The sequence below is a fragment of the Macrobrachium rosenbergii genome, chromosome 45, assembly GCF_040412425.1.
Source record: "Macrobrachium rosenbergii isolate ZJJX-2024 chromosome 45, ASM4041242v1, whole genome shotgun sequence".
In the NCBI taxonomy this organism is placed as follows: domain Eukaryota; kingdom Metazoa; phylum Arthropoda; class Malacostraca; order Decapoda; family Palaemonidae; genus Macrobrachium; species Macrobrachium rosenbergii.
In genome coordinates, this window is record NC_089785.1 from 34,035,863 (window position 1) to 34,053,156 (window position 17,294).

The window sequence follows — 17,294 nt, forward strand, 5'->3', positions numbered from 1 at the left end:
AGGGGGCTGCTGCCCAGCCCATCCCTGCTGACAGCAAGCAGACTAACCTACCGTGGTTCAGACGTGGCCTGGACACCTAAAACCCCCCCATTTATTTCTTTCAAAAACCACATTCAAATAAATCATCAATGAATATCGAAGGCCGTCGATCCTGACGCTCTTAGGGGCCAGGTCCCCAAAGGCAGCTCCTACGGGAGATCGGGAGGTTTAAGCCTAACCCAGTGGGGTGTTAACCACACCCTATGTAGGGGCAGAGGTACATGGTGAATGACCAGGTCAAACTGAAGCCTGCTACCGCAGCCTGGTTCCCGCATACTCGCCTCCATTCGTATTTTTGCTTATGTTTATGTTTCATTATTATGTGTATGATATTTATTGTCTTGTTTATGTCTTTGCATTCATTCCCCACGGGCCGGTACCAAACGCAGCACTCATTCTGCACAAGCTGTTAGTTACTGAACCAGAGGGATGCAGTAGTAATCTTCAGTTTCACCAATGACCATAGCATCAGTATATCCTAAACCTAACCTAACTTATGATAGATCCTAAGAAATTCAGACTCAATCCCACTATTCCCTCTTCAACCCCTATAACTCTGCCTCCTGTACGCCAGGTACCGTGTCATGTTGACTAGGCTAATTATGCTATTTACAGTAGGGTTTTAATGCAGTGAACTGAAGTGTGGGGACCAATTTTAAATTAATATATATCATTACCCTAATTTGGGTAAATGTAAAGGATAGCTGCACAAAAATATCATTTATTACCATAATTTTATGGCTAAGGAATATAGAAAGTCATGTATATAATGCAGTACAGGTGAGATAATCCTAGATATTCACAAGATAAGGGAAAATTCACAATCTTCTTTGTCTATTTTAACATTCATCCCCAAGGGGCTGATAATAACAAGGGGGGAAGCTCCATGGGATGCCGTGTTTCGTACCAGCCCTTCGGGGATGAAAGTAAAAATATAGACAAAAGATTGTGAATTTTTCCTTATCCTAGTAAATTCCTAGGATTATCTCACCTGTACTGCATTACAGTATACAATGTACATCCTTTTCTATATTATTTAGGCCAAAAATTATATAAAAAAACAATATCTTTGTGTAGCCATCTCCTTGACATTTACTTTAATTTGGGAATAGGGGTACTAAAATGACAGAAGTAGCCTGTTACCTGTTGGAATATAGGCTATCTAGGAACAGTGACATGTACATATTGATTTCGGGTGCTGTCACAGGGACATTGTTATGTTTTATCTAGCAATGCTAATCACAATTAAAGACACCAAATGGACTTGCATTGTTATGCTGATCAGGCAGTTTCTCACAGATAAGAGGCATTTTTCTTGTATGGAGCATTCAAGTAATATACTTTGTAGCATTTATTATTTTTTATAAATAACTTCATTTTTAGAATGTTTCAATTATGTAATGTAACTCTGACAGTGTCGGTTAATCAGGCTTCTGATTCAAATTTATTTTGTTGTTGGTTGGGAACATATTGGTTTAGTTATTGTTTCTGCACAAACACAGATGCTGCTCTTTGGCTGCAAGATGACAAAAATGGTAGTCTTTTTGCTACCGATGCCAGCTGCTTTGAGTACACTAGGCATCAAGATGCAAAAAAAAAAAAAAAAAAATGCCAGAAAATGCACTCATGTGACAGCACCTTTAGTCGAAGTAAAGGCATGTCAGCTTCTTAGGGAAAATGGATAAACTGTTAAGTAGATCTGAGTAGCTAAGTTGCAGTGTACTTGTATTCACTATTATGAGAAATTTGATGGCAACTTCTGTAATTGTCTAAATAGAGAGTCCATAGAAGTTACTGTAGTTATTTGCTATTTGTATCATTTAAGGTCATTTGCTGTTAACCTGTGACTCATGCATATACTGTACAGATACTCCAATTTTCTTAGTTGGCTATGCTTTTAGAATTTAAGCGAGCTTTGGAACATAAACAAATGCATAATCTGCTAGATCTGCTTTTGGCCCATGTTAATGTCTGCTAGCATGGACTGGTTTTGACACTGAGTATTAAGACTTAAATTGGTATATATATGACATGAGCTTGCCAAGATGTCATTACAAAGTGACACCATTGATTTTCAGTAACATAGTATAATGACAGACTCTTTATACAGAAGGTATTAATGAATGATGCAACAATTGCATTGCTGCTAAATCCCCTTGAATAAATGCCATATATGGGAATTAGTGCAGTTGTATTTCACCCACATAATGTCACAAGGGGATTTTTTCTACATAAAGACACTACGTGAAAATTTCATGATTTGAGCCAGTTTTCTTGAAGTTGTGTCATTTTCAAAGCATTGCACAATTTGCTGTTACAGTACTATCAATTTCCAAGGTAACTAGCAAATTCTTTGTAGTTAGTAAAGCATCTACCTAAAAGGTTCTGCTGAATTTTATGTTTCTGGATAAATAAGTGATAGGGATTTATTTCTGTAGCTGTGATGAATAACTAATTTATGTACCCGAAAGATTATTGTAGGAAATGTAGGGTTGAGTAAAAGTTCCTTTCAACCATGGGCCACTCTGGATAACTTTAATTTTCTAATTCCTAAGAGTAAGTAGTAACTAAAAAATATTAAGGAGGGACATGATATTGTGGGTGAAGCTATGTGCTTTAGAAGTAAAACTCCTACAGTTAGGTAGAACATTAATTCTTAGGCAAGGTTTAGCAAGTAAAGTTAGAATGCATTAGGAGACAGTGTTCAAGTAATGTTAGGTAGGTTCCCAGGAGGAAAATGTCTCCAACATGTTTCAAGTTTAGGTTAACATGTATCCCTTTTAAATACTATTGTGCATTCTAGGAGAAATGTCTTTTCTTTAATGTAACAGAAACTGAACATATATTCCTCTCACTGCTTCTTCAATGTCTTAAGTATTTCATATTTCTTGTGGTGTCAGTCACTCATTTGTTACACAAGAATACAAGCCATCACCTTTTACATAGGAGTATTTCGAGTGTGAGCAGGAGACAGCCATTGAAGCTTTGGTAACACAGTGGTTAATTGGTGGCAGGCAGGTGACTGGCAGGGTACTGCCCAGGGCATTGTTACTACAGTATGAATTGGTTTTCTACTCTTGTCTCTAACTCTTTTTAAGAGCCTATGATTAAATCCTCTGAGAAGTAGATATCTTACACAGACTTCTACTATAGGAAACTAATTTCTCTCTCTCTCTCTCTCTCTCTCTCTCTCTCTCTCTCTCTCTCTCTCTCTCTCTCTCTCTCTCTCTCTCTCTCTCTCTCTCTCTCTCTCTCTCTCTCTCTCTCTCAGTGGCACTGATATGGAAAATTTGCCAGCACTGGCTCTCATGGTTACCTTTTTTCAATTAGTTCCTGATCCTTCAAGGTTGGTTTGGTCAGATTATTTCCACTCTCTCTAGAGCGCAAGATGTCTTTCTTCAGCTATTGTTGTGGTTAGATGATCAAGCAAGATCAGTATACTTCCTCCAACAAGAGTCAAGGTCCCCTGCACACTTAGAATTTGGGATTACTACCTAATTCTTTATCCTGCCTTCTGAACCTTGTCTCAGAAAGTGGGAGGCACAAAAGGTGACTGGGTGAGAAAGATGATGACAAAATTAATAGGAATGGTGCAAGGCAGAGTTCTGCCCCAATCACACTCCTGTAGCAGATGTAGCTTTTGTTAGGCGTCCATCCCCCTGTACGAGGAGTAAGCTTAGCTTCCAGATAGTCTTTTCTTTGCTAATTTCCCTTGTAATCAGTCCTGGCAAGGGTCTTCACTCTATTTTCAACTGTCTGAGACTTTTCAGTATGGAATCCATAGAGGTGCAATGCTTGCTTTTCCTTAAGGACTCTGTTTACTGAACCTTGACTCTTACTTCAGAGGAATCTCTCTACATTCTCAAGAGACAGTTGCAGCAGTGCAGCATTTCTGTTAGCTCTTGCCATCATTGTGCCTTATCTTCATTACCTGCCACCCTTTGGAAGATGCCCACAAGGCCTACTCCTTTTTTGGTAGCTCCACATGCTGCTATACCATTTGTCTATGGATGCCATGTGCCTTAACAGATGGAGGGTATCCAGAAACCCCAGCTTTTCTTGCAGAACTGCACAGATGGCTGGCTACCTACAGAGGTCATCTGCAAGTGTGTTTCAGTGGAAGTGAGCTGTCTTCTGCAATTGGTGTCTTAGATAGGTTATCTCTGGTTGGAGCTACTGTATAGCAGATAATGGACTTTCTCATCCACTTTCATCAAGGCAAACTTCTCAGTACGGTATCTACAATGAAAGGCTGTCACTGTTTTTATCCAGGCCTTTTAAAATTAAGTTAAACTTGCTTAGTTTCAGTTCTGCACCAACTTAAGGTGCTCAGGCAAATGTCAACCAGGTCCCCCCAACCCCCCACCACAGACCCCACACTGAAGCAGTAACTGACTGAGATACAGAGCCAGTGATTTTTTAACAGCCTTGAAGAGGCATGAACTCCTGACATCCAACTAGGATGCCAAGACATTAACCACTATGACTGAAAGGCATAGACTGTTTCCAGCTTGTGCCAGGAATGCTCCTATGTACTGTACCTAAAAGGCTGTAGTTTGTATATCTATGGGAAATATAAATTATCTTTTAAATATGTCATTTTTGGCTTGTTCCACCCAAGAAGCCTTTGTTCCCCAGTGTGGTTCCCTATTTTACTGGTGGAGGGGTATGGAAGGGAATATAACATTTAGGCCAAAGGCCAAACTCTGAGACCTATGAGGTCATTTAACACTGATAGGGAATTTGAGAGTGAAAAGGTCCTAAAGGTGTAACAAGAGGAAAACCTCAAAGCAGTTGAGGCACTATGAAACAATTGTCAGGAGAGGGTTGAGGAAAGTAAGATGAAAGGAAGAGAATATGAACAGAGGTAGAGTAAAAGGAATAAAAGGGGTTGCGGCTAAGGGCTGAAGGGACCTTAAGTAATGCCTACAGTGCAACACTTGCGGTGCACTGACAGCACTACCCCCCAATGGGGGATGGAGGGGTATGGACTGGGGAAAAGACAGAGACAGGTGGTTTGTCAATCGCTGGTGATGCACACTCACACTCAAATCGCATGGCAAACAAGCATGAAAATAATCCTATGTGTTCTTGGCAAGAAAATGATGTCATGTATTTAACCTTAGGATATCCCAGGCATTTACTGTATTTGCATTATATTAAAGGTTAAGCTGTATATATTTTGGTGTAATTTGGCAGAGTAAGAAATAGCTTTTACAGATATCAACACATCCACAGTAGAAGCCAACTTTCAGGGTGATATTGCAGTAGTGGGTTTCTTATAATACAGTATAGTAGTATTTTTTTAGATTACTGTAATGTTCATTTTCTTGTTTTGCTTTTTTTAATAGAATTATTTATTGCATGTAAACTATCAAAAACAATTTTATCGGTAGTGGAATGATTTTTCAAAACTGGCAACGGCAACATTCTATAGAATTAGGTTTATAACAGTGTAGCCTAAAAGCATGTGTAATAGAAGAGTACAAGGCAGTTAGTGTAGACTATTCCTAGTTTATTCTTGGTATCAAAATGGGGTAGGTTCTTTTTAGTCTTAAAGCTTCTGAAATGTAAACATTGTTGGCAATCCTTCTATATATTGCCTTTCAGTCTTCACAAACAGCTAATAAGTCGGTAGTAAACTGTGTCCTAGTATTTTAAGATCAACCATAAGTAGAGTACGTTTTTATTTCCTGAAATAGGCTAAGAGCAATTGATGAGATATATTCATACAGGTTTTATGATGTAAATATTTTCTTCCCTACCTTATCAGTTGGTATATTTCCATATATAAAGCATCTCTGAAGATTAGGCTTAAAAAACATGTACTGTACCTGTTATGGACTAATCTCTTATTTGACGTGTGTAATGTCATCCCGAATAGTTTAACCAGATCTGAGAACAGAGAAGTCATTTACAAAATTAAGTACTGGTATACAGTGTATTCTTTTTTCATTGTGAGTAATACTCATGAGAGCATTACCCTAAGATGGTGTCATACAGATGTTGGCCTGACCGTTGATACCAATTATTTCTTCGTATACACATTTGATATGAAGTTCTCATAGTACTGAGGTGTTATTATCTGAAGGGGGTACAGAAATTTAACGTGCAATGTTTACTGTAGACAGTCTTGGATGTCCTTTTTTTGAGTACTTTTTCTTATTTCTCTCAGTATGTTTACAAGTATTGCTTCTAGCTTATGTCTGATCATATATTAATCATTTACTGAATCCACTTATCCACTCTTTAGTGTAGGAAAGGTACTCTACTTATAGAAACCCCTCTTTTGCATTTCTTACATTAATTTTACTTTGAAGGTAACTATGATATCTCGGTAAAAACAGCTTTAACTTGCAATTTACTTTTATGAGCTTGTAAGATTTGCTCTTGAGAGGATTTAGGCCAAGAATTGAAACTAACTGATAAACAAGCATCATCTTGACTTGATTTAGAGTATTCTACAAATCCAACTAACTTGCCTGTCGGGTAGAAAGTGAATTCAAGAGGTATGGACATGACACCTTTGCTGTTTGTAAATCACAGTGCAAAGAAATGGAAAAAGAATGACTGAATTGGATTATAAAATTTAGGCCAAAGGCCAAGTGCTGGGACATATGAGTTCATTCAGTACTGAAAGGGAAACTGAGAGAAAAGGTGGTTTGAAAGGTGTAACGGGAGGAAAATCCCGCAGCTGCACTATGAAACAATTGTTAGCAGAGGGTGGAATAAGTAAGATGGACGACAGACAATATGGACAGAGGTACTGTACAGTGAAAGGAATGAGAGGGGTTGCAGCTAGGGGCCGAAGGGATGCTGCAAAGAACCTTAAGTAATGCCTACAGCGCACAGCGTGAAGTGCACTGAAGGCACTACCCCCATATAGAGGATAGTGTCCACAGTCACAGCTGTTAACTTACTATATACATTGTCTCACAAACTCTGTTAAGGGCCTCTTTAAAACAAACCCTATACCAAAGAGGAACGTGAAAAATCATTATTTCCTGCAATTGACAGAACACAAATCTCATTGAGCTCTTGGCCAAAATATTGCTCATTACAGTACATCCACTGATTTTTAAGGCAGTGTGGGAATAAGGTTTCATTACTTGTCCAGAAATGTTGAGCAGAACAAGTGCTTGTTGAAGGTGAATCCAAAAGAGAATATTCAATAAGTATTGTAAGTTACAGTGGCCTCTGCTAAATAGGAGAAGGAAGCCTATTTACCATCCTTCCCATAAGGTTGGATAATACAAGGAGCAGCAGAAATGACAGCATGGGCCATGCATGTAATGTCAGTATAAAAAACTGAAGAAGCACTTTGTGTTTGGACTATGCTGAGTGTTCCTGTAATAAAGGGCTCCAAGTGTCCCTGTGTTGAAGCGTAAGTAATAATAGGTTGATGGCAAGGTTGGCAAGGAAGTGCATAGACTGAGGTAACCTACCAAGGAAGCTGTGCAAGTGTCATCAATAGCAGCAGAGGCAGTATGTGTCAGTAAGTGATAGTGAGGGAAGTAAGCAGTGTACTGTACTTGTAATACACGTCATATCACCTGGTCCCACAGTTGTGCAAGGAAGGACTGAGCTACCACACTTGCTGTGACTCATAGTACAGTACACTTGGGCACTGAGTGCTCTTCTAAATGTCAATAAACTCCTCTAAAAATAAATAGAATAAGAAATCTTAAACTACAAGAATATGCAGAATGATTGTGTAGTAAACATTTACTGATACAAGCATAAAATGAGAACAACTAAAGTGTACTAAGCACAGCAAAGGTTAGTGAAAAGTTTCTTTAAGGAAAACATAAATGAGCTGCAAAGCTATCCATGGTCATTTTAATTTCAATACAACACAAAATTGATATAAAGGAATAAGTCAACTGAGAACAGGTGAACAGAACAGCTTTTCAAATCAAAGAGGAGACTTACTCTTTCTGCATCAGAAACAGTAAGACACCAGGAGGTTGAAATAAGTGGCGCTTAATACACTTATTTAAATCCCACAAGACTTGAGTCTTAATTAACAAGGCAAAACCATCACCAGAATGAAGACATGAAGGGTCATATGGCCAGAAACAGACAAAAAGGAACAAAAATCAATTCTGGAAAAGCAAGAACTGGTCGAGTCTGGGAACCAAAGACAGAAGGGAGTCTTGATGTGCAAACAATGAGCTGGATTCTTCTTTTCTAAGCTTTTCTGGAAAGGAGCCAACACACCTGAAGGCAGTCATAAAGTGATTGGTTTTTACTGGTAAAACAAACATTTTACTTCAAATACTCTCACAAATAATGCATCTCAGCAGGCAATGAAAAGTCATCACAAAGCCCAGAGTACAACGATAAAGACTGATGAAAAGTGCCTGAGCACCATTCTACTACACTAAAACAGAATACCCACTGCATTCTACACCACATTCATTTTATACAGTATGCATTCTCCACCACATTCATTTATATGGCAACCACAATGTGTGAGAGGAGCCATTGTAATCTACAGCTACATTACTCATCTGTCTTTTAAGTGAGCATTGGTGGCGACTCTTCAACAACTGCGCACACTGTGCTGTTGACCTATGTACATTTGTATGTGCAGTATATACATACTGTATACAGTACTGCAATATTGCAAGAATACATGAAATATGCAGCAGTTTCTTACAATATTAAAGAATGAAAATATTGTATAACATTCACCCCTCATGGGTTAGTGTAAGTGTGCATAACTTGCAAACCATGGGGCTTGCATTTTATTCTTGACTTGGACAAGGTGGGGCAAATACGCAGTCCTTAAAATCCTGTACAGTGGACCCCCTGCTTATTCGTAGTTCAACAATCATGGATTCAGTTATTCGTGGATTTTTCTGTCGAATGCATTTTTCAATGTATCGCAGAAAATTCAGTAATTTGAGGATTTTTTTTCTCAAAAAATATTCGCTGACTACTATATTTTCATGTTATTTTTGTGACTAAATACAGTGCATTTTTTATGATAAAAATTGTATTTAGTCACAAAAATAACCTGAAAATAGGCAGTTAGGCAGTTATAAGCATTTTTAGAGGGGTCTTTGGTGTTCCAGCTATTAAAATACACAGTTATAAGGATTTTTAGAGGGATTCCAATATATCGCGGATTTTTGGTATTCAGGGGTGGTTGTGGTACCTAACATCTGTGAATAAAGGGGGGCCAATGTTATACTTCTTTTGATTTAAGTTGTGAATCTGGTACAAAAATGATAGTTGACTATTTTGTGTCACAACTAGATTGGGAGAGAGAAAGAGCTACTGTACAATAAAAGAGGCATTATACCTTCTCAGTGCCGGCATGTGAATTTATGTTGACACTGGCAGGTGCAGTAGCAGCAGAAGGTTTTATGGTACTAGGTTTTTTGTAATCCAAGGGACACATTTGATGATGGAGACAGGTGAAGAGTGCAGGGAGTTTGGCACCAAACAATAGCAGACAATGTACAGTACTGTACTTAGTTAAGGTCTGAAGGAATGGTCGTTGCTGCTGAAGTTTGATGATGTTGTGCTTTATGCTTTTCAGAGAAAAGACGGTCCTTATTACTGATGTAATCCCCAAAATACTTGGGGTGTTCTGCACACTCAACAAGGAAGTCAAGTGCCTTAACCAAGGCCAGATAGGACTAAGGGCAATGCCCTGGTTTTCATCATCAGTGCTACTATCTTGAGGACAGTCTGAGCAGCAGCAGCAAACTTCTTGTTGCATATGGTCTGATGCCCAGGTTTACCATCTTCCTCATCCAACCACTTATGCATATTGTCCTTAGTATAGTCACTTCTGACCTGCCCAAAGTGTCTGTAACCTCAAACTCTTGAAATCTGATCATACTCCAATTAATAGCAGAGACATCATCCAGGCAGAAGCCCACTTGTGGATCATCAACTTGTGAGAGTAGTTCAATCCACAACTTGTGAGAGTAGTTCAAACACTTCTATCTCTTTATTCAGAAACTTCAATAGTCTTGACTGAGTCTAACCAACTCTTGCTCAACAAGATATATACTTGCATTATGAGAATAAGGGCAGCTTTTACCCTTTCATGACAAATACCAAGCTCATGACTTTCATGCAAAAATGTTTATGGACACATTCTTTAACAATACTGCCTGTGAACCAAGCCTTTAATGATTGTTACCAAATCTCAGGAAGCCTATCTATTATCCTAGGATAGCACTTTGGCTGCTCTGAATGTCCAACCACTGCAAGATTTAGCATATGTGTACCTGAGAACTCCATATAGCAAAGACCAGACACACACTGATTGCTAACTTTCAACCAGGTAACATCTCCAACCCATCACAGAGCTGCAGAAAACCCAGTTTCAGCCATTATATATTAAGGATCTAATAAGCAGATGCTTGTTGACTGATTCCAAGTACTTATTCTGAAACCTTACTCTGAAGCAGATAAAGCTTAGCAATGAGTTTTATGGTTAGTAAGGTCGTAGCAAAATTAGAACTGGAAGAACTAACCTTCAGAGCCTTGTAGTCACTGATGTCTTGCAGATGCAGGAACTTTTCAGCAGTAAACATCCTTGATACAGTACACAGTACTGTTCAGCTGTGTCATAAAAGATGGCAACATTTGAAATGACCCTTGGCAAAGTGTACATACATCTTATGTATGTACATAGCCTATATACTCTAACAATTTCTTTAATGGGATAAACTGGCAAAAAATTTTGATACTTAAAGATTGTCACATTTTTCTATCATCTTTCAAATTTTATAAAGTGCATTACTGTACCTTATAGTATAGTGCATAAAATACATGAAAAAGTCATAGTGCTGTATAAGGAAAATGCAGGAAACAACTTACCTAAATTTCTTGTGTGAATTTTGTTTGTAACATACACCAATTTTTAGCTTAACAAAAATCTCATCTGTTTACACTGGGTTGTGTAAATTGATAGGCTGCTATTTGAAAAAAAAAAAAGGATTTTGTTTTAACACAAAATTCCTTTTTATTTTTGAAAAGTTTTTTGTCAACAGTGTCAGCATTCTTTGTGGACTCCTGTTTTTCTCCCTTCCCCCCTTCAGTATTTGAATCTGGCAAATATTATTAAACTTTGCAAGTAAAATTTGAGTCCACCACAAAGTGGGAGAATGATTCCTCTAACATAGGTTGGTTTTATATGCTAACAAATAAACTGGTATTAATTCTGCTATTGGTTTCCCAGTAAAGACTGCTGACGATTGATGTGGCAAAGATTTTTATCTAAGGAACATTATTTTTGAAATTTTGTATTAAAAAGTTTTATCAGAAATGATTGTCTTCACTTTTATTATATTTCACATATTTGGTATAAAACATGATTTGCAGTTATAATAAAACTAAGAAACATTATTTTAAAAATTTTTCATTAAAAAGTTTCATTTCCATTAAAGTTTATCATGACTTTTGATGTTAAATTATGAATTTTTGGTACTGAACATGACTTGAAGTTATCAGCCATAAAACTAGAAGATTTCTATCATTACTTGCTTTTGTAGGCTTATCTCCATACAATAAAAGAATATTAATTTTTCATACTTGGCAATCTAGTATGTAACGATGTGTAATACAATATATATTTATTGATTAGATTGCATTATACATGCACCAGGTCATCTTTGGCATGTTGTAGCAGTAGACGATGCTTAGCAATTAGGCTATTAGAATCTCCCATTCTCCTTCTGTCAGGCTTTCTTATTTTAGGTATGTCTACTCTACCTTTCAGATCCTTTTTTTCCAGGGACCTTCCTCAGTATGGTCACAAGCAGTGGCAAGCCTATTTTGGCCGCACATTTGATATATATACAAAACTTTGGAAGTTTCAGCAGCAACACAGGCAAATTCTAGACTCAAAATATGGGTTGAAACGGTGGCAGATCGGAGAAATTGCCTCTAAGATTGGCCAGCTGTACTACCATTATTAGTAAGTACTGATATATTGTTGCTGTAGTGTTAACTAACTCAGTTGTCATTAGTATAGTCTCATTATCATACTGACAAGGACCAGTTACAGAAACCACCCTACTTACAAACATTAACTTACAAAGATTCAAATACTAACCAGGGTTGCAAATGCCACCAGTAAGTTCAAATTTTTGTTTTGCATGCTTATTCTGTACATACATTACTGTATGTACAGTGTATCTGTATCGTGTTTTAGGATGAAAAAACATACAGTACTGTATTGATTTATACAGTAACAACTTACAAACAATTCAACATACAATGGCCATCCGGAACATAACTCGTTTGTAAGTAGGGTGGTGTCTGGTATTTATGGTTTTGTTTTGTGAAAAATTTATTTTCTATTACTGAATGATCTTTGCAGATAATTTATTTTTAATAAGGAACATGAAAATCCTATATTATTGCTCTTTACAGCTTGAGAACAAGTGAAACAAATTATCTCAACGAGGCATTTTCGTTCTATGCCGCCATCAGAGGCCGAGCATACTACAGCAGAACCAGTAAAGACGATCGCTCTGTACAAATGTAAGAAGTTTACTTGCACTGCTCTGTTACCTTTCTCTTTCTTTCTTTATATTTTGGTTTCTATGACTGACAGAATTTCAGTGTCTTTCAGACTTATTTGAAGAACATTGGCCATGGAATTTTGGTCAACCTATAGCCCCTTCAAAATTAAGGGACAAGCCCCCAATAAGAAGTGGCCTTTTATTTGATTATGCTTCTAACAGATGAAATTCAAGTACTATACATGTCACATATTACTATAATAAATACTGAATAGCATTCTGACCTTGAAAGGACATGAAAGCTTAAGCTGAAAATTAAGAGTACTGGTTGGTCAGTGAATGCAAAATTACATATTTCTTTAAATGTATTTGCAGTAACATGTATTTTTACTTTTCAGGTCTGATTTAATGGTTAAGAAACTACGTTATTATGCCAGATTTATTGTAGTGTGTTTGTTACTGAAGAGGATGAAACTAGTTCGGGATCTTGTTAGAGTACGTATACACCACTGCTGTTGTAGTCTTCAACTATGTGTGTTAAATGTTACGGAGCTCTGTTTTCTATACCTAATACTAACACTGTAATTTTATATATACACTGTATGCTATTTTATATGGCAGAGGCAGGGAAATTGGAGCATCCAGATAAGATGTCAATAACCCTTGGTTTCTTTTGTCACACTGTACTGTACTACAAGTACAGCAGATCTTGCTGGTGCTGTAGCCATACGTTTTCTCTGCACTGCTTACACTTCATAATTAACTATCAATAGTTCTTCAAATATCCGGCTTCACCCTATCTAAAATTTGACACTATCCAGATGGCCCCAGGGACCCCAGGGCCCCCAAGCCCTAGGAGAGCTGTTAATCAGCTCAGTGGTCTGATTAAACTAAGATATACTTAACTTAAGATAATACGTGTATATACTGTAAGTTAAATATGTACAAAAGTCATAAAAATTAAGAAGCTGCATTTGGATGATTGGCAATGCTGCATAAGAAGAAAAAATTGTTGTTAACAATCGTGCACAGGCATAAGTAGGCTGAGAAATAGTTATGGGGGGGTAGGTCAGGGAAAGTTTTGGGCAAAGGTAGGAGTCCCTTTTTTGTTTGTGTTTGTGTGTGAGTGTGTTTGTGAGATAAGTGGGACTTTGAGGTTGGTCAGTACTGAAGGGCAAGCGTTTGGATCCAGAAACTTCAAAAGAAGCTGTTAAAATAATATACAGTATACAATAATTAACTAGAAAACCTTCATTAATTCATTAAGCCACCTCAGATGTTCTTACAAAGAAATCTGGTCTTGGTACCTCACACAACTTGGACCTCACTCTGCAAGCCACATATATATACTGAGCCCAGGAAAATACTTATTTTTCAACAGAATCTTAAAGAACTAAAGGATTGTCAGTCCAGTACAGTATAGGAAGGATACCCACAAGAGAGGTGGCAAAGGGCTACCCTTTGCAATTGACTTGAATTCTTGTGATAAAGTATCCTACAGAATTTGGGATGTTGAGCGAATGTATCAAGAGGTACTGCATTTTTATATTTAAAAATGTAACTTTTGGTTGTGAGACCAAATTTCCATAAGAATTTTAATTTAAGATTTTGTGTGAAGGAGTACAGTACTGTATATCAACGCTGCCAAGCAATTTCCTTAAAACGTTATAAATAGGGCTTTTTTTTTCTAAAGTTACCACAGCCCTACTGTAAAATACAGTACAGTTGTCCCCCGGTATCCGTGGGGGATGAGTACCACACCCACTTGCAAATACCGAAAATTTGTGAATACCAAAACCCCCACTAAAAATGCTTATAACTGCCTATTTTAATAGTTCAGGCACCAAAATCCCTTAAACTATCACCCTAAAGCATTTAGCCACAAAAATAATATGAAAATACAGTAATTGCTCTAAGAAAAAATCCCGGAATAGGCAAATTTTCCATGAATAATGTGGATACTTGTTCCTCATAAAACTCCGTGAATAACTGATGCCATGAATAAGCGGGGGTCAACTGTAGTGTGTTTCACCACAGACCCAGTACTTTACCATGGCAAATATTGTGCACTGCTCAAAACCCCAGACACCTCACTCTTCTGCAGAAGAAAACAGTGATGGTTGGCTCTGCTAGGTCAGTGCATGCACATAAAGTTCTCAGGTTCCTAGTGCTTACTACAGTAATCACTTTTCATTCATTTGCTGCCTGGTCTATACTGTATCTGCCATAGATTCCAAGACTTTGGAATCATCCAGGATTACTGTGTCTCTTTTTCACATTTTATAAATAATTTTATACCATTTTTCTTGGCACTGTTTATAATAGTAATACACTAATAAGACTGAATATTCAGGGGAACTTCAACTCAAGTTTGTGAATAACACTTGTGGGTTCTCTTTAACTTGTTGGGGGGTAATTTCAGTCTTGTCACTAGTGATGGTGCCAGTCTTGATGACATCCTTGAGTGTGCCTGGAGCTTGAGTGAGAATCTTGGAAAGCCACTGGCTTTGAGAAATTTAGAGGAGCCAGTTGTGCAACTGAAAGCACATGGGAAGTCAGGTGCAAGCACTTGACCAGAAACCTTCACACTTGAAGCTACAGAAAGGCGACCAGAAGCAAACGTATATTAGTTTTTAGTACCAATACCTGAAGCAGAGGAGTGACTACTTGGAGAGCTTCTCCTGGGAGCAAAATCCTATCAAGGTATGGAACTGGCAACAGGAGTGGGCTAGGAGCAGGCATTTGGCTAGTTACTGGCAACTGGATGGCAACAAGTATGTGGTTGGTCCCATGCATGTGCTTAGAAGCAGGTGTGTGAGTGATAACTTAAGACTGGCGAAGGTGGGCACATGGTGCATATGCTATTTTAATAAATTATTCAGACGAAATCTCTTCAGCATGAATAAAAGCTAGAATTCAAAGATCATTTGTGAAACATCCATGAGCACATGGCTAGAGGCAAGCTTTGGACAGGAGATAAGAATATACAGAATTTAGACCACAGGCCAAACGCTGGGTCTTATGAGGTCATTCAGTGCTGAAATGGAAACTGACAGTAAAAAGGTTATAAAGGTGTAACAGGAGGAAAACCTTGCAGTTGCACTATGAATCAATTGTTAGGAGAGGGTGAAAAGTAAGATGGAAGAAAAAGAACATGAACAGAAGTGTGTAGTAAAAGGAATGAAAGGAATTGCAGCTAGGGGCTGAAGGGACAATGCAAAGAACCTTAAATAATGCATGCTGTGCACCACATGAGGTGCGCTGATGGCACTACCCCCCTATGGTTGGGGGGGGGGGGCAGAAGCTAAGCATGTGGTTGGATTACTGATCATGGCAAAAGTAGAGCGTGAGGCTGAAGGCTTGCTCATTGCTGGAGGTGCACATGTGGCTGGTTGCATCAAGAGTACTGTACTGTATTTGGAAGCACCTGTGCCAGGGGTGCAGATGAAGCCTGACAAGTGTTCAGGTTGAGAATAACCTAGAGAGGTGAGCAATGGCTACTGATGTGACACTATGCTTGTGCTGTCCCTAACAAAGGATTCTCCAGGAACAGCAGTCACAAACTTGAATATAAGTACCTTTGACTTCACTTTTATTTTTATTTATATAAAATCACACATACTTAATTCTAGGATCCTTCACAGGTACTTTCCACAACCACAACACAAAATTATTGCATTTAGCATAAATTTAACCAGAAAGAACCAGCTCTAAGTACAAACTGACTAACTGATGAGTGTCTGCTAGTTAAATGCTGAAACAAAAACCAAAATCCATGAACAAGATAAGCAAAAACATAAGAACTTATAGAATAGCATCTGAAATAACTCCAGTCTGGCAATTAAAAGCCTAAATCAACAATGACACAATGAAAACTTAATGAAAATGCTGGCCGAGACTTTTGTAAAGAAATAACAATGCAAACTGGATACTGTAACTTGAACTATCTAAGTTTTGGGAAGACTGTGAGTTGGTAACTAGACAAGTAACACACGAGGTAAGAGAGTAGGCCATTTAGGACAAGAGGTTATGTACTGTACTTAAATGCCAACCTAACAAGCAGAACAGATTTTTTGCTCCTTTCAAGGATCACAGTGTCTCAGATTTGTGCAGATGTAGAAATAGTCTATGTTATGACTAGTTGGTTTGTGGGGAAACAACTTCAAATTAAATTGGAAGACTATTCTCAGGTAAACAGTAGATACACGTCTGCAATACGTAGTGTAAGGTGTAAAATGATTTAATGTGGTGCATATAACCTCAACTGAGTATTTGAACTCTGCTTTGCAGCATACTGTACTCAGTCCTGCAACCCACTCTCAGAATACAAAGTGGCAAGAATGAAATAAGGAGCATGTATTTATGGGATGTAAAGATGACAACTATTGTACTTAAATGTGCTTATTTCAAACATTTCTTCTAGTAAATTTTGCTATATTTGTTTTAGGAGTTGAGTAAACAAATAGATGAATATACAACTACCTATGAACCTGATGATCAGCTCGAGTGGTCACTCGTACTAGGAGAAATCAAGTCCTTCATTGATGCAGATAATTCAGTTAACGTTTTAGATATGGATTCAAACACCATTGTTCTCTCACACAGGTAAGGCCTTATTCCTGTTCCTGTAACTTTGAGTGTGAAAGTTTTAAGTTTCTATTTGTTCTTTGCATCAAGTTGAGTGAAAAATACAGCGAAATTTTGAAAGTGTTTGTTTTATGATGAATGTTAAGGCAGATTTTCCTTTAAATATGTGTAATT

General features: G+C 37.8%; 2 protein-coding genes across 6 annotated transcripts in view; one reads left to right on the forward strand and one right to left on the reverse strand.

The window, feature by feature from the left end:
* LOC136829912 (uncharacterized) overlaps positions 1-17,294 on the reverse strand; it is a 167,904-nt gene that overhangs the window by 73,903 nt on the left and 76,707 nt on the right. The window lies entirely within an intron of this gene.
* The window catches only part of LOC136829908 (protein SCAI), a 41,832-nt gene that overhangs the window by 487 nt on the left and 24,051 nt on the right, over positions 1-17,294 (forward strand). For 2 of the 4 annotated variants that reach the window (XM_067089043.1, XM_067089042.1), the window contains exons 2-5: positions 11,786-11,983; positions 12,442-12,552; positions 12,932-13,028; positions 16,981-17,138. In XM_067089043.1, coding sequence (XP_066945144.1) covers positions 11,786-11,983; positions 12,442-12,552; positions 12,932-13,028; positions 16,981-17,138 — 564 coding nt within the window. The remainder of the gene's footprint in view (positions 1-11,785; positions 11,984-12,441; positions 12,553-12,931; positions 13,029-16,980; positions 17,139-17,294) is intronic. The other 2 variants (XM_067089044.1, XM_067089045.1) reach the window with 1 other exon arrangement.